This window comes from Gobio gobio, assembly GCF_949357685.1.
Source record: "Gobio gobio genome assembly, chromosome: 14".
NCBI lineage: Eukaryota > Metazoa > Chordata > Actinopteri > Cypriniformes > Gobionidae > Gobio > Gobio gobio.
In genome coordinates this window covers 25,461,140-25,483,885 of record NC_137107.1, presented here as the reverse complement: position 1 = coordinate 25,483,885, position 22,746 = coordinate 25,461,140, and the positions used below count along the sequence as shown (strand labels likewise).

At 37.0% G+C, this 22,746-nt stretch overlaps 2 protein-coding genes across 3 annotated transcripts; one reads left to right on the top strand and one right to left on the bottom strand.

Annotated features, from left to right (window-relative positions):
* Positions 1–1,852: 1,852 nt before the first annotated feature.
* sart1 (spliceosome associated factor 1, recruiter of U4/U6.U5 tri-snRNP) lies at positions 1,853–15,240 on the top strand. Its single transcript, XM_079835719.1, has 20 exons — positions 1,853–2,363; positions 3,061–3,115; positions 3,226–3,281; positions 5,432–5,558; positions 5,645–5,750; positions 5,856–5,933; positions 6,587–6,686; positions 6,840–6,982; positions 9,893–10,099; positions 10,720–10,823; positions 10,904–11,052; positions 11,182–11,306; positions 12,497–12,661; positions 12,741–12,851; positions 12,933–13,020; positions 13,109–13,199; positions 13,292–13,427; positions 13,510–13,599; positions 13,854–13,975; positions 14,057–15,240. Exons 1-20 carry the CDS (start codon positions 2,114–2,116, stop codon positions 14,073–14,075), a joined length of 2,322 nt encoding a protein of 773 aa, XP_079691845.1. The 5' UTR covers positions 1,853–2,113; the 3' UTR covers positions 14,076–15,240.
* On the bottom strand, positions 14,726–22,361 carry hif1al2 (hypoxia inducible factor 1 subunit alpha, like 2). Of its 2 annotated transcripts, none has more exons than XM_079835721.1 (14): positions 22,181–22,361; positions 20,895–21,121; positions 20,689–20,819; positions 20,518–20,602; positions 20,350–20,426; positions 18,831–19,006; positions 18,639–18,745; positions 18,171–18,318; positions 17,213–17,397; positions 17,052–17,125; positions 16,468–16,661; positions 16,300–16,372; positions 15,846–15,948; positions 14,726–15,769 (listed from the first exon to the last, which is right to left on the bottom strand). In XM_079835721.1, exons 1-14 carry the CDS (start codon positions 22,279–22,281, stop codon positions 15,504–15,506), a joined length of 1,947 nt encoding a protein of 648 aa, XP_079691847.1. In that variant the 5' UTR covers positions 22,282–22,361; the 3' UTR covers positions 14,726–15,503. The 2 variants fall into 2 exon arrangements, with proteins under 2 accessions (XP_079691847.1, XP_079691846.1); XM_079835720.1 differs by lacking the exon at positions 16,300–16,372 and adding an exon at positions 16,197–16,254 and having other exon boundaries at positions 15,231–15,769; positions 22,181–22,336.
* Between the last annotated feature and the right edge of the window lie 385 nt (positions 22,362–22,746).

Genomic DNA, 22,746 nt, shown 5'->3' with positions numbered 1-22,746 from the left:
AAGAGAGGGTTCTTGTGGAATGGTTCTTGTTTTATAGGAATAAGAATGGACAATTGAGTCTCATGTTATTTTTATTTTTTATTTTTAAGATTTAAAGGTTTGTGGCCCAAACACAATTAGGAGTTATCTCATAATGGAGCAAATCAAAAAATGTCATCAACATAATTCAGCTTTGTATTTAAAAAGCTATGCTACTGCTTAATGATAAAAACAAAAGCTTTACTATTTTATTTGAAATGTTTTGTGTAGATTTTTTTTTTTAAACAATATTTTTACGCTTGGAATCTATATGAATTTTATGCTTTGTTTGAGTTTCACATATGTGTCATTTTACTTTGTGTTGCAAGAATTACCAATGTGGAAATGGCTGGAAAAAATAACTCAAGAGGATCTGGACTCCATTTTGGAGAGGCAAAACGATCTGGATGCCTGAACACCCTACAGACATTGTCATCTGGTTTAGGCCTTGTGGGCCTCATTATAGCCTGGTGTTGTTGGAGGCATACTGAATTACAACAACAAAACATAATCATGGGAAATAATGAATGGCAATAGTGAACAATGTATGATTTGTTCGATCGGTCATAGAAATTACTTTAATAATTTATACTTTAAATGTTTGCGCATGGATCTGATTCATGAAATGTAATTGTTTAGAACAGTTTTATGACCGGAATTTCATTATGTTTGTTTTACTTATTATTATAATCTCTGTTTTCATTTGTCTTAAATGGCTCTCTGTCAATGTATGTTTATTATCAATAGAGGAAATTGCCCTCTTCATTTTTGTTTGATCAGAAAGTCACCTTCATCCCCCGAAGTTATACAGACAGATATTGAAATAAAAGCTGTTAACCTCTATTAGTTTAACTGTTGCTTTTTTCACCATAGCAATGGTGAGAATTCTATGCATACAAATGATATATTTCTGTGTTCATCTCTCCTTTCTCTCAATAATAGTTTTCTATGGCGTTTCTTCTCACCTGAACTTGCTCACTGTTTTCTGTAGAATATATATTGTGATGAACTAAAAATCTTTCTCTTCAAGTTCATATATCTAACATTAATAAATTAAAATATTTATATTATATTTTACAAATAGCTTATTTGACTTTAATTAACATTTTATAAGCTAATAATTAATTTTGCATGTTGGGAATTTTTAGATTTCACTAAATGATGTTTCAACAAAATTAATAGGCTACTATATGAGATACTATATTTCTCATAATATTATTCTCGGTTGCACTTTATTTTAAGGTGTCACTTAATTGTTACAGTGTAGTTATATATTTAAGTAGCATACTGATTAAAAAAATATTTATTTATTATAGGATTAGGATTTGGAGGGATATTTGCATGAAAATTTTGCATAATTTACTGTTATTACTATAGTAAGAACATGTTACATAATGCAACAAGGACCCTGTAAAATAAAGTGTTACCTTATTCTCATACCATATAAATTAGTTTGTACTGAAGAAAGTAAAAAAGTGTAGAATTCGACAAGACCCTGTTTTATACAGTCTATGTATCCTTCTCACATTTGTAATATGGTGAGTTAATAAGTTAATAATCATTTATGTAGTTTTATATTACTTATTTGAATGAATTAAAAGCCATTTCATGTCTGAATCACAACCAGTCGAGGTTGATATAGGATTTAGAAAGTAGCCTAATTAAATCATTTCTGGAGAGAGTAATTTGTATAGCAATTGAATTACACTATTGAAGATGTAATTAGTAAATAGAAATTAATTACTTATTAGAGTAACTTACCAAACACTGGTACGCACCAACAGCCTCCATACTAGTAGGTGGCGCTACAACACACTTTTTGTCCATTTAACCCGGAAGTTGTCAGAGCAGCACAGCGTTCAGTAAACGACTGCGTTGTTGCGGTAGTTAGTCGTGTTTGTTTAGTGTTTACCATTCGCAACAAAAATAAATGCGAAATAATGCGTTAATTAAAACTTGGATAATAGATTCTGGTCCTGATACTGCGATGTCTTTGTACTGTTGATATTTAGTAAATATTTACCTCTTCGCCGTGTTATAATCAACTAGAGTGCATTAGAGGGACACAGAACATTAATCCGTAAACAGGGCTGTAATGGGTTCATCAAAGAAACACAAAGAAAAGGAGAAAGACCGGGATCCCGAGGACCGGCACCGTGAGCACAAGAAACACCGTCACAAGGATCGAGACAAGGACCGAGAGCGAGAGAAGAGAAAGAGATCCCGGTCCAGAGAGAGGGGCAGCCGGGGAGCAGAGAGAGACAGAAGCGGTAAAGGAGAGAAGAGCAATGCAGAGCCGCGAGTCAAGAAAGAGAAACTTGATCCTGCCTTCGAGGACAACAGCGGTCAGTCATCCTGTTCACTTTGTAGTTTCTGACAAATTAACACAATTGCTACAGTAAAACTGGTTGACTTGGTGTTCTTCTGTACTGTCATCAAAATGAAAACGTAGACGGCATGTTTGAGCCTCATAGGACTATAATTAGGCCTTACTTTCATTAGGACATTTAAGTAGCTTTTATACATGTGCCTTAAAAATATTACTGGTGTGCATCTTGAGACTAAACAATGGGGTCTGACATATTTTAAGATCTCATGTCAGTGCAAGTTGCTTTCAGTTAAAACAGCTCAAACGTGCATTTAGGAATAGTTCACAGTAAAAATCAAAGTTCTGTCATCATTTACTCTCCCTCAACTTGTTTCAATCCTGGAAGAGTTTCTTTCTTCTGCTCAACACAAAAAAAGATATTTTAAAGAATGTCGGTAACCAAACAGTTGATGGTCCCCATTGACTTCTATAGTAAGTCAATGGGGACCATCAACTGTTTGGTTATCGACATTATTTAAAGTATCTTTTTTTTTTACGGGAAAATGTTTTCCTTATGTAACACACATGTGTATAATTTTGTGAGACAGCCTTCATCTTATCCTAAAATACACTTATTACTAAAATTCACCATGGTAGCCCATACATTTCTTTCTTACTCCATTTATGTCATGGTATTGGACGGTATTAATGTATGTCAACATCTTTTGTTGCAGAGCCAGGTCCCAAATCTGCAAGTGGTGATGCTTCACTCAGCATTGAAGAGACCAAGTATGTATTGTAGCATACTGTCATTTGTAATTATGGGAGCGGAAATATAATTAATTTGTGTGTGTGTGTGTATATATAATCACTAAATGCCATTATTTTTTGTTTTGCAGTAAATTGAGGGCCAAACTAGGATTAAAACCCCTTGATCTCAATGAAAACAAGAAGGGTAAGAATTGTATTGCCATGTTACATCAAAGTGCTGTTTTATACACTACTTTTTAAAGGTTTAGGGACAGTAAGATTTTTTTTTCTTTTTGGAAAAAAAAATTTGCACTTAGCAAGGATTCATTAAAGGGGTCATGAACTGCATTTTTAAAATTATTTTATAATGTTTCCTGAGGTGCACTTATAATGTTAGTATGCTTTGTACACCTAAAATGCTCATAATTTAGAAATAAAAGGCTATTTTTTTTTCTTTTGTGAGACTTCAGTGTAAACACCCACTGCTAATGATTGGTTAACATCTTGCATATGAAATATGTATCACGTTTAACTCTCTCAAAATCGTTTACTACATTTTTAAAATTTCAGCTCTCAAGGTTAACTAATCGTGAAAAGGGTTGATTATAGGGGTGTGCATTGGGACTGCCCTCACAATTCGATTACGATTCACCAGGTAACGATTCAATTCGATTCTACGATGCATTGCGATGCATTAAAATTCTACTGCACACAACAAGGCAAATTTTTAATCAGTCATGAGGCAATACAAGCAGTCAGATATTAAACAACAGATTTTATTGGCTGCTATGTGTGTATTATCACTCTCCTGTATTTTTGACATAAATGTCATTAAATAAAATAAAATTGAAAGGTACAGGGTATTGGATATGGCATTTTCAAACCTGAAAAAGAAAACATAAATCACTGCTTTCAGTGCTTTGAATGAGAAATGTTTCTCTTCTCTGCTTTAGAACCATTTGAAATAAACTTTATTGTCCGACTCAAGGCCAGAAAATAAATGATGACATAATCGATTATGGCACTTAGCCGCATCGATGCTGAATTGTGCATGCCCCGCATTGCGATGCATTGCCGAATCGATTATTGTTGACACCACTAGTTGATTTTAGCATTATATTTAGATCTGAGTCTGTTGAGCGCATGAATGCAGTGATCTCATCATTGCAGCTCAATTGCTGCGCACTCATGAATGCTTTCATCATAACTAACAGTTCCAACATGATGCAAAATAAGAGTGTAGACCTCATCATTGATTATAACTGGAGAGTCACTGATAAACTTGTGCTTTTTTATTGACGGCTCCAGCGATTGCAAAGGGAGCGTTCTTTGAATGCTTTCTGTGTATAATTTAATCACAATTTAAATAACAGATTAATTTTATGCTTCTAAGAGAAACAATGCGAAGTTGACTGTTTAGTCACTGGCTTGTTTTACTGACACATAAACAGCATTAATTTAATTTAAGACAAAGAGCTTCTGACTGTACATGAATCAGAAATTACTGATCACGGATCAGGCATTAGAAGTAACCCAGTTACTTACGGTTGTGGCATTACTGTCAGGTTCATATCTTGCAGTAAAAGTCTGTTTGCAAAGCCTGCGCTGAAATGTGACTGATTGGCTAAAGAATCAACAGTGAAATGTACAGAACAAATAAATAATGCTCTACTGAGATTTTCACATAGATGAAAATAAATAACCACATTCCTAGCATTAGGATCCTTTGCAAGGTAATGTTATTTTTAATCTAAGTATCTCTTATTTCCTTCTCATCTCACTAACGTGCAAGTTCATCACACTATTGTCATAAGGATGTCACAGGATGTTTTTACAGTACAATTACCTCTTGCATGGCAAGAGATCAAGGAAATTTTGATTTCTCATTTCATGACCCTTTTAAATCGATCAAAAGTGACAGTTAAGGCTTTTTGTAATTTTACAAAAGATTTCTATTTCAAATAAATGTGGTTTTAAACTTTCTATTCATCAAAGAAAAAAACACAGTTTCGAAAACAATCTGAAGCAGCACAACTGTATCCAAAATGATAAGAAATGTTTCTTGAGCAGCAAATCAGCACATTAGAATGATTTCTGAAGGATCGTGTGATGCTGAAGACTGTATGATGCTTTGCCATCACATGAATAAATAATCATTTTTAGATTTTATGTTCATAATATTACTGGTTTTACTGTATTTTTCGTCAAATAAATGCGGCTTGAGCATAAGAGACTTTCAAAGACATTTCAAATATCTTACTGACCCAAACTGTAGAATGTTAGTGTACGTATTACATTGTTTTATCTTATTTGAAGCATTTCTTCTAAATCTATGATTGTTTGACGGTTCTTCAGAGCTTGGAACCAAGGAGGAGCCCCTGGTGGCTGAGACCATTAATCCTGTCCATATCAAACAGCAAGCTGAGATAAGAGAGAAATTGGCTGCTCTCAAAGAGAAGCGTCTGCTCAATAAGAAACTGGGGTAGGATATTGCTGCCAAATGCAACAGATAATGAAACTAATATAATACAACGTACTAATATCAGTCTGTTTGTTTTATGTTTTTAGGAAGGTGAAGGCGCTTGGGGATGATGAACCATGGCTGGACGACACAGCAGCCTGGGTGGAGAGGAGTCGCAAGCTAGCCAAGGAGAAGGAGTTGGCAGAAAAGAGGGTAAGAATAGACCGTTGTAGAGACAACCTGATGGCTAGCTTTGTGTTTCGCTTTTTCTTTGTCAGGGTTTTTAATTTGTCTTATGTGTCATCTCTCTCTTAACAGGCCAAGCTCCTGGAGGAAATGGATGAAGAGTTCGGTGTAAGCAATCTGGTCGATCAGGAGTTTGCACAGGAAAAGAGGGTGTGTGACCTTATTGACACTTTCTTGCTGTTCCCCTGTTAGACTTTAATCCAGCTGTTCTTAACCTTTACTCCAAGTGCCCCAAGACAATATTTAAAGGTCCTCTAAAACATTTCTTCTACATCTGCTGTAATGGCAAAGACTTTCAGGCTGTTAAAATAATACAATTAAAATGATTATATAAATATGATGTATAATAAATGTGATGTATAGGTCAAATAAATTCCAGAAGCTTTAATGAATTAATAATTTTAATTTTTTACTCACAAATGGCAATTTCTACCCAATAAAATATTTCAGAGATTGGCCTAACTAGAAAATGATATTCATTATATTTCATGACTTAAGATTTTATTAATGTACCTGAGTTTTCCACACTTAGAAATCACACTTTTAAGATTTAACTTCCTCAAATACAAGTTTTCCAAGATTGTGGGAATCCTGTTCTCCTTAATAAATGTATCAATAAAAAATATATATATCTTGATGTTTTAGCATTTATTTATTTAAAATAATTGTTTAAAGTAGTTAAGAACCACTGTTTTAATCACCAGTGAAAGGAACTAACTTTGATCATGTAACTGTTGTTATATACATATTTATATATCATATCCATTTATGTATTAATTCAGTTTAGCTGTTTTTCTAACCAGGACTCATACAGCTCACACCATCTCAGAGGGCTCAAGGTTCAACACAAGATGGACTCTTTCAGAGAGGGAGAAACTGTTGTCTTAACTCTAGAAGACAAAGGTAAGCTAACATGATGATGGTGGTGGTGGTGGTGAGGGTGAATACATGTAATGTTGCTTTAGATGAATAAGGATCTGCTAATTTGCTGACAGCACCCACACACACTCCCCTACAGGCACACTCACGGTTTCTCTGTGTGGGTGATTTTCACAGGTGTTCTGGAGGAGAAGGAGGATGTGCTGGTGAACGTGGGTCTGGTGGACAAAGAGAAAGCAGAGAAAAATGTGGAGCTGAAGAAAAAGAAGCCCGATTATAAAGCTTATGAAGAAGATGAGAGTGTGGATGACATGCTTGTTGTAAGATCGCCTGTTCACTTTTAAATTTGCTAAATGCATTAAAACACATTTAGGGCGCTTTCATACTAGCACTTTTGGAGCGCACACGGGTATGATTGACATCAGAGTTCGGTTGTTTGAATGATGAAAACAATGTTTTTCGGTCTCGAGTAGGGAAGACTCGATACCAAAATTTTGGCTTTGGTACGATACCACAATCTAGTAGTGATATTAAATCGATACCATACAGGGTCTGAATTTTGGGGGCGGGTATTGCGCATAATTTTACTCACTCTCGCATGGTTCGCGTTTACAATGCGGGAAAAATTACAGCAAACGTGTATTACTAAATTAATCAACATAGATTATCACATCAAATCAGTCATTTGAAAACTTTCTTGTGAGAAGTATTAATTTCAGCAATACTGCACGTCTCCCTTCTCTATCTCTCAAAATGAGCAATTTGCTTCTGGCTTCAAAAGACATCGCACCTGCACTATAAAAGCAATCTGCGCGCCCAAATCATCACTTTCGTTTCGGGACAGCTGACGGAAATCACTTGTCAATGTCTTTTTAAACCTTGCCAATTTCAACATGCAAGCGATTTTATATAATTTTATAGGGATGGGAGCTCTTTGTGTCATACCAACTGCCTGTAAAGAGCTTGCACATTCCTAATTAAGTTGTTTTTCTTTAAACAGTCAAATGCACACAAAATTATGTCAATGTCCATCTTTATTAAGTATTTACATAAACACAGTCAGTTATGTCTTACGTGAGTGTAAATAGTGTAATAGTATGCATCATGGCATGTGTAATAATAGTAAATCAGATAAGTGACAGCAGTAGCCTAACACATGCTGCTGTCTGTCACTAACTACCTTTTGTACATTTAATTGTTTAATTTAGGCCTATAAATAGTGAAGACCATCCAGTGTTATTTTAAATGTATTCTTTTTCTGTAGAATTTCTGTACCAGAATTCTACTGTGGCCTAAACTTAAAGGGTTAGTTCACCCAAAAATGAAAATTCTGTCATTAATTACTTGTCCTCATGTCGTTCGACACCCGTAAGACCTTTGTTCATCTTCGAAACACAAATTAAGATATTTTTGTTGAAAGCCGATGTCTCAGAAAGGCCTCCATTGGCAGCAATGTATTTTGCACTCAGAAGACCCATAAAAGGTACTAAAGACGTCGTTACAAAGTACTTCTCACTACAGTCGTTCTACAATGAATTTTATGAAGCGACGAGAATTAGTTTTTGTACGCAAAAAAAAATCTAAACGACTTTATTGAACATGTCCTTGTTTTCCGTTTGAGCCTCTGTGAATTCACGAAGCACCATGACGCATGCGCGAGAATAGAGCCGGCGTTCTGACACATGACTCGGAAGCGAGTAGCTTTGTTTACAAGCAGAGGAAGACGCGCTGTATCTAAGCTGTTGAATTCTACATTGAATCATGCTTTAGGTCTTGGTGTAGTGGTCAAAATGGGGCTAAAGTGTGCATTTCCTGGATGCCCAAACGCCGGCGCTACATCATATTCTCGCGCGTCGTGGTGCTTCGTGAGTTCACGTCAGAGGCCCAAACGGAAAACAAGGACATGTTGAATAAAGTCGTTATTTATTTTTATCTTTTTGCGCACAAAAACTATTCTCGTCGCTTCATAAAATTATTGTAGAACCGCTGTAGTGAGATGGACTTTGTAACAACGTCTTTAGTACCTTTTATGGGTCTTGTGAGTGCAAAATACCAATGGAGGCCTTTCTGAGCAATCGGATTTCAACAAAAATATCTTCATTTGTGTTCCGAAGATCAACGGAGGTCTTACGGGTGTCAAACGACATGAGGGGAAGTAATTAATGACAGAATTTTAATTTTTGGGTGAACTAAACCTTTAAGTGCAAATAATATGAGATCTAAACATCATTGGCTGAAACGAACGCTGGAGATTTCATGATATTTAAACTAGATGATCTTATGTATCATCAGTTTTATAAGGAAAGTAATTCCAAATTTCACTTCTACTCTCTTTATTAATTAGTTTTGGGCGTGTTGAGTGAGATTCAAATGTCACATTTGCCGGTTTCGCATCAGTTTGGGTAGGGCACTGCCATCTAGTGCGATCTGAACTTCGGAACAGCAGCATATACCGAAATGACTAAAATCATAATATCGTACCGTTTGAAATGAAATATATACCGGTAATTTCCCTGTACCTTAGTATCGATTGCGCACCAGCGAGCTGTACCCAACTCGGCATAAAGGTGATTTGGGGTACGCTGCTGAAATGCAGAATGAAAAGCTATTAATGACGTATGATTTGATAAATGTTTTTTTGTGTGTTCTCAAACACTTTCCTGATAAGTATGACTGACACACTGCAAGCTGAGAGAATGTATATATCATTTCTGCTCGCCTTCAGAAAGTTTTCTGTACATTTGTGGCAGATATACGCAGGTGCCATCATGTGCTGATGCTTTGGAAACAAATTTAATTATAAATTTAATATAAAAGTGAGGTGTGCAACGCTATGCATTTTCTGCCTTCTCCTGCGTCATTGTTACCAAGCAGCACAGGGGTAAACAGCTGCTGCTTTGAAGCAAACGCACCATCAATATTCAATGGTGAATATACCATTTGGAATCAAACAATACAGTGTGAACACAATCCAGCGAAGGGAAAGGGGGGGAAGCAATCAAACTCTGTTTTGGACCAGGCAATCAAACCAAGTGTGAAAGCAAAGCACCCTTATAGAATCTCACCTGGCAACACAATAGCACTTGACGTCACTGCCTGAACAGTTCTACATTGCGGCACATTGTCATCCACCACTGAATTTTGTCATTACAACATTATAATGTAAAATCTGATAGCGCTGTGTGCTTCTGTCTTGTAACCTCCTTTTGTTTTCTTTTAATTCTTTCCAGTTCAAGCCAAAGTCTGTGCTGTCCAAATATGATGAGGAGATTGAGGGGGAGAAGAAGAAGAGTTTCAGACTGAGTACTGGAGGTTTTGTCGGGGGTGAGAGAGAGCGAGAGCTGCAGGCCATCAGAGAAAGCCTGCACAATCAGGCCCAGTCTCTGGACATGCCCTCTCTCACCCTCGCCACTGAATACTACACGCCACAGGAAATGGTGAGAGAGACTTTTATGTACACTTGGTTTTAAAGGGATAGTTCATTAATCGGTCATTAATTACTCACCCTCATGAGGTTTCAAACACACAAGACTTTTTCTTACACCCGTGAGATATTTTTAATGAAATCTGAGAGATTTATGTCCCTCCATTGATAGCTACTCAACTACCACTTTGATGCTTCAAAAAGTTCATAAAGAGATCGTGAAACTAATCCATTTGTATTGAACGGTTTAGTCCACATTTTCTGAAGAGACTCAATCGCTTTACATCATGAAAATATTTAATTTAGGCTTTTATTCACATATAAACATTGATCAGCGAAAAAATCAAGCTCAACCGAACCTGCTTTGACACGTGAAAACAAACCTCTTGCGGTAGCTCAAACTGCGTAACACACAAGAATGAACCTCATTGGTTCTCACACGTCAATCGAACATGCTTGAGCTTCCGTTTACCACAACCGATGTGTGAGTTGATTTATGTTTATATGAGAATAACAGCCTAAACTCAAACTGTTCATTATATAAAGTGACCATGTCTCTTCTGCTTAATTCATATGGATTAGTTTTAGGGTCTCTTCTATCTTGACTGATTTTTCTTTTTGACGTCACATCAGGTCGGCTTTAAGAAGACCAAACGCAAAGTCAAGAAAATCAGAAAGAAGGAGAAGGCTGGTGACCTCCTGATAGATGACACTCGAAGCACAGATTTTGGCTCCAGGTAAAGCTTTCAATTGCTTCTTGTTGAATACTCCAGCGACACCACAGTTATTTCAACCCAAAACCGGTTCTGGCACTCAGGTCCCGAGGTCGAGGTAGAAGGCAAAATGAAGAGGAGGAGGAGGGGGCAGAGCCTAGATATGCTGTTATGGAAACCAGCAGCAAACCCAGTGATGTCCTCCAAAAGTCGGATGACATTAGAATGGCCGACATGGACTTTAGTGATGATGGTAACAGAACCGTTTAATGATTTTTCGTGTTCTGAAGGCATCCGTTTCTGTCTGTCAGGCTTCCCTTTGAAATTCAAATGAATTGCATCAGTATTCTCTGCACTCACTCTTTCTCCTTGTCTTTCTCAGAGGACTTTGTCTCTCCAGAGCCTACTGCATTAGAAGAGGATGAAGCAGAGCAGGAGCTCCAGAAACAACTTGAGAAACAGAGGAAACTCAGACAAAAACAGATGCTCAAAGACTCAGGAGAGAGGGTCAGCACTTTTCAGTCTTCAGCAATACAGGATAAAAATCCACATTTTGATTAATTGTTCAAATTAGTAAAAAAAAAATTCAACCACAAGGCCACACTGCAAAAAATGCTCTTCTTATTTAGTATTTTTTTTCCAAATATCTAAAAATTCTTAAATCAAGATACATTGACTAGATAAGTAAAATGACATAAGAGATTTTTTCCTGTTTTCTTAAAACAAGCAAAACTATCTGCCAATGTGGTGAGAAAAATAGTCTTATTTCTGTGTGGGACAGAAATAATCAGAAACAAGATTATTTTTCTCACCCTATTGGCAAATAATTTTGCTTGTTTTAAGCAAAAACTTGCTTAGTTTAGATTTAATTTTCAAGAAGAAAAAAAATCTTATGTCATTTTACTTATCTAGTAAATGTATCTTAATTTAAGAATTTAGACATTTAGACTAGAAACAAGACAAAATTACTAAGTAAGAAGAGCATTTTTTGCAGTGCATGTTTTTTATAGCAGTGGTTGAGTGAAAACAAGCACTTTTGCAGGACACATCTGGTTTAACAGATATCGTTAAATCCGTGGCAGATTCTCACAGCTGACCTGAATGGCACACACTTTATTCACTAGCATTTAGCCACGTAGGTTTTACAGGGTTTCACTCCTTCTACTGTTCAGCCCTCTTTTTTAAAAGCAAACTTATTTTAAAAAAGTGTCTTTTTTTTCGTGCAATTCCCCATAATTCCCTTCCCACCTACTTTATATAATACTATTATATCCCATTGAATCAAGTCAGTAAAATGTAACCAAAGACTACTTTAATTATTTTTATTAAAATGCTACTTATTGAATAAGGTTTCATTAGTTGACATTAGTTAATGTATTAACTAATGAGCTAACAATGAACAAATCATTTGTTACAGTATTTATTAATCTTGGTTCATGTCAGTTCATAAAAATTCAGTTGTTTGATCATGTTAGTTCACGGTACGTTAACAAACACAACTTTGGATTTTAATGCATTAGTAAATGTTGAAATGAAAATTAATTTAGATGAATAAATGCTGTAGAAGTATTGTTCATTCTTTATATTTATGTAAACTAAAGCAGTACTGTAAAGTGTTACCCTTATTTTCAATAATTAACAATAAAACGCTGAGAAAACGTTCAATCAACTGTTTCTTTTGTACGTGGTGTTTTCAGGTGGCTGAGAACATGAAGCAAATAAGGACGGCAGATGACGACGACAATGACCCAGACAAAAAGAACAACATTGTCTTCAATGCCACCTCTGAATTTTGTCGTACCCTTGGAGACATCCCCACCTACGGGCTGTCAGGCAACCGAGAGGACCAAGAGGATATTATGGTACAACCCATCCCAACCCTTCCCACTTGTGATATGTTGCTCCACCTGCAGGTCTTGATGATTTTGATTTGTCTCACAGGACTTTGAAAAGGATGTTGAGAAAGAAGGAGGTGGACAGTCAGACTCCGATATGGATGACAACGTGGGCTGGAGCACCGTCAACCTGGACGAGGAGAAAATCCATGCAGATGTGAGTCTTCCGCTCACCTCACTGACAGCGATTCCGTTGGAATGTGAAACCTTTTCTTTACCATGATCTTCTCTGTTATAGTTCTCAACGGCATCCACAACTATTCTGGATGAAGAGCCCATCGTGAACTCTGGTCTCTCTGCCGCTCTGCTTTTGTGCAAAAACAAAGGTGAGAGATCAATCATATCTGTTTTTGAACTAGATAGAATGGGTAATGTCTAATTTATTAAAAATGTATATTTATTTAACCCGTTCAGGGCTGCTGGACACACAGATGCTGAAGGTGGCTCGTGTCAAACCCACAAAACCAGTTCTGGCAAATGATAACTACTGCATTGAAGATAAGATGTGAGTAGGTGTAGAAATACTTTCCCCAGTTGTTCGTTTTTATTTGAAAAAAAAAAAGCTAAGATGTTCCCATTTCCTTTTCATTCCTGCAGGAATATTGATGACAAGTACAGCAGGAGGGAGGAATACAGAGGCTTCACTCAGGATTTCAAGGAGAAGGATAACTACAAGCCTGATGTCAAGATCGAATATGTTGATGAATCTGGTCGCAAGCTGACCCCTAAAGAGGTTTGTGCACATGTGGTTCTTCACCCATCACATTATTAGATATCACTGCTACAAGTGCTCAACTTCATTTGTCGTCCTCCAGGCTTTCAGACAGCTGTCCCATCGCTTCCACGGGAAGGGCTCTGGCAAAATGAAGACCGAACGGAGAATGAAAAAGCTCGAGGAAGAGGCGGTATGTTTTCTTCACATCTCCAAGCATATTAGAACGTGCAGCACCCTTAAAGTCACCATGGAACGGATTAATCTGCCCTATTGTGAGACAAATAGTTCCTCGAACAAGAAAAAATGACGGGCAGGATTTGTCCATCGGGAATTGATTCGCTTGTTGTCGTCAATTTTGATTTCATGGTGGCTTTAATTTATGTGAATGTACCACCATCTGTCTTGTCAAACTGTGGTGTTTTTTTTCTTTCATAATTCCTGCAGCTGCTGAAGAAGATGAGCAGCAGTGACACTCCTCTGGGCACCGTCGCTCTTCTGCAGGAAAAACAGAAGTCTCAGAAAACTCCTTACATTGTGCTAAGTGGCAGTGGGAAGAGCATGAATGCGTATGTATTCTTTTTCTCTATTTCCATTCCATTCTATCTATATTCTGGTTGTTAATTGGTTTTATCTCCCTCTTTTCACAGGAACACCATAACAAAATAAATCTAGATTCTGGAACCTAAGAACAGGCCTTTCACAGAAGATTTCTCAAAGAAAATGTACTCGTTTTAGCCGTCTCTTAAATGATTAAAGTCGCAACTAGTGATGTATATACAGACGCTGTCCTGTGTGTGAATTGAAATCCCTTGATTAATTTCTTGATTCAGACCATTTTCTGTAAAACACGTTATTCTTTTATCCCTCATTAAAAGCTGTTGCGATTTAACAGATCTAATGTTATTTATGTATTCGTACAAGCATTTTTGTTTTTGTCTTACAATAGGAATATTTTTAAAAGACGTATTATAAAATAAGTTTAGTCAGTAGTTCTTTAGCTATCACTGTTCTTTGTGTAATTAGCTATTAGATTCTGCTTTGCTGTCTATTGACATAGATCAGCATGACCTTCTATGAGTTTTACATAAATTACACTGATACTATTGAGTTTTGACGGTGGTATACACAATCATTAATTCCCGTAGCAACTTGGACATCAATACTGAAGATTTTTTTTTTTTTTCATCAAGTCATTCCACCTTGTCTAAGCCTAAAATTAGTGCGTTTTTCGCATGACCAAACAGCGCGCTTCTAGCATATCTAAAGAGACTGTAGCCAATGAGCATAAGGATTCTCACCGTGCCCACAAGACCTTTTAAATTAGCACCAAAGTCTTTATAGCATTTTATTTGATAATCTGATGGTCAGTGTGTTTGCACTCATTTGTTCCTTTTCCATACATAACCCAAAGCATGAACATTTTTGAATCAAGACATACTTTTGTGTAAGTACAAACAATGTCCTTATTTATTCATAAGGGTTTCTAGATTGTTGAAATACAACACAGCAATTTAACGACCCTAAAAGTTTGAATAAGCCATCAAAATATATGGAATATATTTGATTTATTTTTGAAGAACAAAACCCTAAACCTGGTTAAGATATTTATTTGGCAAAAAAGGCAAACTACAGCTACAGGTTTTATTTTACTATGCAAAAAAGGAACAGAAAAATAAGCTTACAATGACAACAAAATAATCGGTCTTTATATTTAATATTATTTATACTCTTGATTTTTTTTGTGTTCATTTCATCTTGGCCAAAAATAATGTCTGTACAATTTGGCATGTTTCATTGCATTATCACAAATAAAAAAATTCACTTCAAGCACAAGTATGCAATATGCTTACAAAATCTGTAATACATTTTTAGTGATATTAAAAAAAGGTTGAAGATGTCAATTTTCCTTGGCCGGACATCACTTTTGGCCACTACTGTACTACTTACGCTGTAACTTTAGAAAGGAGTCGTTTATAGCACAAAGCCTAAGATGAATGAAAACTTAACCCTCATCACACAAGTTTTAGTAATGTACACTAAGGCAATGTTTGTTGGTGTTGATTACTGGAAAGTGTTGTCATCATAAGACTTGTATCAGCACCAAGGTACTCTTGAGGCCACTTGGTCCAGAACAGCTATAATTTCTGTCCCTTGGAGCAAATATGATGTGGGGTCAAGAGGAGCATTGACCTCACACTCCCACCCACTCAAAATAGGAAGAGTCAAAAGTTCTGGGTCTGTTTTTACATCAGAAAGGTGTTTTCTGTTCTGAAGACGTCGCTTGGGATTCTCTGGAAGCGATCTGAACTTTGATCCAAGTGGATTCAGGCCTCCGCGATACTGCCTTGGTATTGATCCATCTAGTGGAAATCGGAAAATGTGTAATAAAAATTGAGAAAATAATATTGTTTTATTGAAATCTGGAAGCGATCTTACTGCTGTTCCAGTGTGTTCTGTTTGGCTGTGAAACTTTCAGCGCATCTTCCCTCCAATGATCAGTCGAGAGGAGTTGATGCTGTTTACAATTATAAGTATAAACCTGCAAGAAAGAAATTAGTCCGATTACTTACTGAAAACTTCATTTGAATGTATTTTCAGGGTTGTTTAAACTCCAAAATATTAAATTCAATGTGGAATATTAAATATCTTGTATGTTTATACAACAATTGAATAGACAAGACATGAATTTGCACTAAAATGCATAAGACAATATTGCACAATATTTTTTACTATGTCTATTTTTGAAAATAGTTCAAAATAAGCATAATCAACGGTTGAGCAACATACAGTAGTGGCACTTCTGTGCTGAATGAATCCACCAATCAAATTGGAGGACTGGAACAAACTGTAATATAAAGGTAATTTGCATGCACATGAGCACAGTATATACCTTTGAAATTCTGTTCACACGATCTAAGCTGTCATTCCACTGCTTGGCTGTTGACAGGTTAGTATCGGTGAAACTATAACAAAATAAATGTATTGTTTATTAATAGATTGCAAAATGCATAAAGAGCATTATAGTACACCAGAAAATGATCTTTTTTATTAGACACACCTGTTTGTTAGAAAATAATGGCCGACACTTTGTTGGGTGTGTGTAAAGCTCTTCACAGGTAGAAAGACCGGTCCACACACGCTGACCATCTCAGCGCTGTCCACTGTCCCGTCTAAAATAGGAGTTAGCAGGAAGTCCTCTCCATGCATGGGAATGTATGGAGCCAGACTGTCCAAGTCTAACTCACACAGATCCTACAGTAAAGCACAGCAAATAAAAAAAGGTTTTCACATGTGTACTGTACATGTCAGTGTTTTTTTTTTTTTTTAAGATGCATTAATTGATAAAAAGTGACGGTAAAATGTTTAATGTTACAAAAAAATGCTGAATATTCAGGAATAATTTATATTTAAATATACATTAAACAGTTATTTCAAAATATTACTGTTTTACTGTATGTTTGATCAAATAAATGCAGCATTTATAGTATACAACATTAAAACATATCTTACCAATCCCAAACTTTGGACTAGTGTAAATATGTTTGGTCTATGAGTACAGTAATAATTCAGTGGCATGGTGTGTAGTCAAACTGCTATGGTATTAACACCAGATACCACAGTACATTTTGTAAGGGTACTCACACAGTTGAAATTGCAGCACTCTTCTGTATTATGCGTGATCTCTCTGCAGTCATGAACTTCCTGTGTGTCACCCTCTGAGCAAAAACACAGTTCATCTTCATGATAACCTGTCTTTTTAATAACATCATATCATGTGATATTTTAATATCTATTCTTTTTACCTCTTCGCTCTGGGGGTATGGTAGGAATACTGTGCTCATTTGATTTGGTTCTAAGGCCGTTTTCATCCTGCTTGTTAGACAGTGGAAAAGGGGCAGGATGGGATTCTGGACAAAGTGAATCATGTGGCTTCAGAGCTTGTTCTGTCTGCTCCAGTAAAAATGCCAAATCGGGCTGCTCGACTCCACTACAATATAATGAAGTGAAAAAATAAAATAAAACAACATAACATCAGCTATTTACACATTTAGGGCATGTTTACACAACAACGCTGGCTGTACTACTAAAAACAGAATAGTTTTTCCTTTGTGTTCACCATTGTCAAAACGTTCACACGGATCCGTGAAAATGACAAAAAAAATGCTTGTATTTTGCATGACAGGCCAGTAGTGGGCAATGTCACTTTGTAAAGAAACACTACGTGCCTATAGACTGAACACGTGATAGCCTACGCATGAGCATGACGTCACAGTTTTCACAAATAAGCATTTTTCAAAGACAAGAATTGTACAGTTTTTAAAAACTTTGAATCCCATTTTCAAAAGTTTGCATTTTCAGGCCTCCAAAACAATATTTTCGTGTAAATGAACAGCCAAAACGCATAAAAAGTTAACTAAAAACAGATTTTTTTAATTTACACAACAGTGATGCAAGTGCAAACAATACCGTTCTAGTCTCCGACCGCGTAAACTTCATAAACGCGAATTTGTGAAAACAGTGACGTTACAAAGTGACATCGCCAAGTACAGGCCTGGCATTAATAGTACAGTGTTTTTAATCGTTTTCACAGATCCGTGTGAACGGGGATTGTTTTGACAACATTGTCGTCTGTACTTTTCCATTTTTAATACATTGTTGTTTTATAGCTAGTACCCTCAGTAACTTACAATACATGTAAGGTATAGTTTCAGTATGTGTATTTCCTGGGAATTGAACCATTGCTAGTGCCAATTTTCTAACCTAAGAATGTAATTGATGCAGATGACACTCTCTGGCACACCAGTACAACTGTTACAGACCACTGACGCGTCTGTCTCCGCCCAAACATAGCCACCGTGTCTGTGCAGTAGCCGATATTTCCCAGTTGACATCTGACCCTTGGAGAGCACTGTTCCGGATAGATATTTGAACAGTATTAAAGTATATAACAATTATTTCATTATTTACTCACTCTCATGTCATTCCAAACATGTACAAAGTTCTTCCTCTCATAGGAAAAAGTTTAAAATAAAATGGCCATCCATGTTTCCCTGCCTATGGCCTGAGGTGTTGGGTTTGAAGTGGTTTGGAAAATAAAAAATGAAATAAAACTTACTTTAACATGTAAAATTTAGTTTAAAAAATATATATTATTTAACACAGTTAATAATAAAACAAGTCAAATTAAGCACACAAAGTGGAAAAGAGATGACAAGATATCCCTCTTACGGCAAACGTGTGCCTTGTGGATTTGCTGGCAGTCGGATGGATGATAGTACTGGTACACGGATTGACCCAACAACTCTGTGTCATGAAAGCCGGTCAACTTCACAACCCTGAGCCAAAAAAAGAGCTTCAAATATAAAGACAGTCCAAAGAGTTAGCTTTATGCACTTGAAGGCCGCATGCATAAGGTTGTACCTTGAGTGGCAGTAGGTGAACTTCATGTCTGGGCTGTGTATGCTCAAAAACGTACTTGTATTCAGCGCTGCATCCAGTTCAGTGATCTCCTGCATGGGCAGAACCCTGCACTGAAGAACTAGGCAACTGAATCCAAGTGTAGCCGATGTCTTTCTCTTTCCCGTACACTGCATAATCTTCAGACAGTTAAAGCAAAGATTCATTATATTGAATTTGTTACATTTTTATAGGGCTTTTTGGGCACTCAAAGAACTTTACACATGAAAGAGGGGGGGGGGGGGTATCCTCAACCACCACCAAGGTGCAGTATCCACCTGGATGATGCAATGCAACCATATTGCGCCAGAATGTCCACCACACACCAACGTATTGGTGGAGAGGAGATGGAGTGATGAAGCCAATCAGTATACAGTGCCCTCCACTAATATTGGCACCCTTGGTAAATATAAGCAAAGGCAGCTCTGAAAATAAATCTGCATTGTCCTTTTTATCTTTCATTCAAAAATGTTTTCAAAATTCCAATTCTAACCAAAGACACTCCAATGATCACAGCTGGAGAATTGCAGGGATTCGTTTAGGGATTGTTTTTATCAAACAGCACATACAAGTTGTTTGGGAGGGTTTCAAGAAAAATCCTCCTCGCTCATCCATATACAAACTCCAGCATGTTCAGTTGTCAGACATGAACTTCAAAAGGGACCTGGTTCTGTGGTTAGATGAAAAAAAAAAGAAGAGCATTTTGGCAGCAAACCCACCAGATAAAAAAGTACCCCATGCCCACGGTTAAATATACTGCTCCAAACTCAGGCATTATAGAAGAAGACTCAGGGCTGTTATCTTGGGAAAAGGACGTTGCAATGATTGGGTGGCAATTATTGTGGCCAACGTGAACTGGAGGAAAAACATTTATTTCATAATGAGATTTTCCCCCCACTTTCCATTGTTTTACTTCAATGAAAGGTTAGAATTTTGTGAATTTTCTGAATGAAAGATCAAAAGGGTTAAACAGCACAGATTTATTTTCACAGGTGCCTTTGCTCATATTTACCAAGGGTGCCAATATTAGTGGAGGGCACTGTATTTATGAGGATGATTAGGAGGCCATGATGATGGAGAGAGGCAATGGGCAAATTAGGACAGGATGCCGGGGTTACACCCCTACTCTTTTTCGAAGGACATCCTTTGATTTTTAATGACTACAGAGAGTCAGGACCTCAGTTTAACATCTTATCCGAAGGACTGTGCTTTTTTTGACATAGTGTCCCCATCACTATTCTGGGGCATTAGGACCCACACAGACCACAGGGCGAGCAGCCCCTGCTACCCTCACTAACACCACTTCCAGCAGCAACCTAGTTTTCCCATAAGGTCTCCCATCCAGGTACTGACCAGGCTCAACCCTGCTTAGCTTCAGTGGGCTGGGCAACCAGTCTTGAGCTACAAGGTAAAGCTGCTTGCAATATGTACAAACAGTGTGGTCTTCTTACATTTGCAAACAATGGAAAGAAGCGATTCTTACTTTCCAAGGAGTCAGCTTCTGGTTTATCACACTTTTTATTCTGAGGAGCACTTCACATTCCTGCTGTCCTTGGTTTCCTGAAATATTAAGCATTAGCTAGCATAAATCAGCCTAGACCAGCATGGAAATTTATGGTCAAAACGGGTCTTTCCAGCAAGAAGTGCTCACCCATCAGTCTCGCGAGGATATCTTTGACCTCTGTGTGATCACTTGGATGCAAGAACTCAAACAAACTCCTCCCGATCAAATCCATCTGGAAGAGAAACATTTGGGATTTATTAAAGAAGCCAGTAAAGTCATTCCAAGTACATGCAATTCATTTAGTTTTAGTGTCATCACCTGGTTAATTCCAGTGTGTGTAGTTACGCCATTAGTGGTGAAGATGACCTTGCCATTCAAAGACAACAAAACCACAAACCCTCCGAGGGCAGAATCTAGCAACTCCCTCTCATGAGATTTAGCCGATACTCCTACAATCACAACGGCCTTTAGAAAACTTGCTTTCTTTCAACCCGTTTTCTACTTTCAACCCCTTTTCTTTCTACCTGTTGAAGGAGGAGAGGCCTGTGTACAGGTGTCTGGTGTGTTCAGAAGACCCCTCAGGTGTAGGTAGGCGATTGTGAGACGTATGACTGAAGCTTTGTCTCGCTGACCGTCCATGTTGGGGTCCAGAGGCAGAAGTGCAGTTAACTCCTCGAACAGCTGACTCTCCTTCAGCCTTCTGCTCCGTGCCGCCAAGCGAGAACATGTTTTTCTCCATTCTGTGCAGACCCTGTATTTAAGTTATGGTGAATTTGAATAATGACAAAATATGATGATGTCCATTTTTAACATAAACATGCAAACATTTTAAATGACATTGTTTTAGTTGTATGAGCACGCTGCTGTGGACCCAAATCTCAACTAGCGTCATTCAGAGAAGGGAATCATCATAATTTTCTCTGAAGACAGAGGGCAACACCGTTACTGATGGAAAAAGAGACGTCATGACTGCGTCACTTTGTCTTATCACTACCAAGCGCAGTTGCCTGCAGCTTCTGATACAATGTCGTGCCTTCTGATATTACCTCCCCAATGCAAATGCTTTTACATGCTTTTTTTGCCCGAAAAGGTAAATAAATAAAGGTAATAATAATTGCTGATATTTGCTGGTGTAATATGAAACTCATTGTGAATTTATAAACTTATTTTCTTTATTCTTTATTCCTACAATTATGTTTTTCTCTGCTCTAGCTTGTTTCCTAATCTAGCTTTCTAATAAACATGGCATTGTATACCACAAATATTATCGGCTCTGTGAACAACTGCTTTATTGACTCTTTTGTACTGCAAGTCATATAAAAGCATCTGCTAAATGCATAAATGTAAACGCATTTGAATTTATTTTTCATTTTAATTGTATGCATTTTAATCAGAAGAAAAAACTGAAGGCCTATCAAGTGGCATGCAAATAATTGTCCAAATTCCTCTGTTATCATAACTTTTGCAATGTCCTGGCCGATTTACTGTTTGGGTATTATCTGAATATTTCATTCGTTTGAAAAAAGATACTATGGATGATAAGAGGGAAATTGACAGTTATTTGCATGCTACCAGGAAGTCCATGACCTCATTTAATTTATGTAAAACATTTGTTTCCTTGCCATTATAAGCGTTTACATTTTTCAAAGATAAATTAATTAAAAATGAAACTGAAATATTATGTATGTGCATCTTGTCCCAATTCCTAAGGTTAGTTCTAAAGAATGCATTGGCACTACTCAAAAAAACGAAACAATACTTTTGTATTTGCATGTGACTATCATGGATTAAGTTTAGTTTTTGTACTCACCTCATTTTTTTCTGCTCAATGAATATTTGCTTTCTTCTAGCTTTTCCATGGCACTCTTCTCTCCGTGGATCCCTAACCGTTTCCAAATGCTTTGAAATCATTTTAAAAATTTAAGATGACTCAAGCGATCATGTGCTCATGTCAGGCATGTTACCAAATGGCAAGTGGTCACTCACTGGTTGTAATCTCTGGACACGCTTGTGTTTATACCCATTTTCTCTGTAAGGACCTTAAGACCCTCCCTTCATGTTCCATGTGACAGTTGGCCATTAATCAGCAATAGGTTTGCATCTGTCAAAACAAGATGGTGTTTTACTTTTCTGAGAACTCAGATCTTGTAGATTTGGTTTTGAATAACGTCCACTCGTGATTCCAGGAAAACTACTACCAGTTTAAAAAAGGTTGTCAATTCTATTATTTCATAAAACAAACAGTTTTCTTATTTCCTGTGTGCTGGCAGTTCAGACATAATTAAAAACTATCACATTATAGACAGTGTCAAGAGGTTGTGGCACTCGCTACAGACCAACACACAGTAACAAAGCACAAACACACATTTAGTGGAT

Bases quoted from the DNA above. Each gene is read 5' to 3' on its own strand.
- sart1 (XM_079835719.1), top strand. From the start codon at position 2,114: ATGGGTTCATCAAAGAAACACAAAGAAAAGGAGAAAGACCGGGATCCC. The intron at 2,364-3,060 runs GTCAGTCATCCT...CTTTTGTTGCAG, and splicing joins TGCCTTCGAGGACAACAGCG to AGCCAGGTCCCAAATCTGCA. The intron at 5,934-6,586 runs GTGTGTGACCTT...TTTTCTAACCAG, and splicing joins AGTTTGCACAGGAAAAGAGG to GACTCATACAGCTCACACCA.
- hif1al2 (XM_079835721.1), bottom strand. From the start codon at position 22,281: ATGATTTCAAAGCATTTGGAAACGGTTAGGGATCCACGGAGAGAAGAG. The intron at 21,122-22,180 runs GTGAGTACAAAA...ACTTAAATACAG, and splicing joins ATTGAGCAGAAAAAAATGAG to GGTCTGCACAGAATGGAGAA. The intron at 18,319-18,638 runs GTAAGAGGGATA...TATCCGGAACAG, and splicing joins CCACAAGGCACACGTTTGCC to TGCTCTCCAAGGGTCAGATG.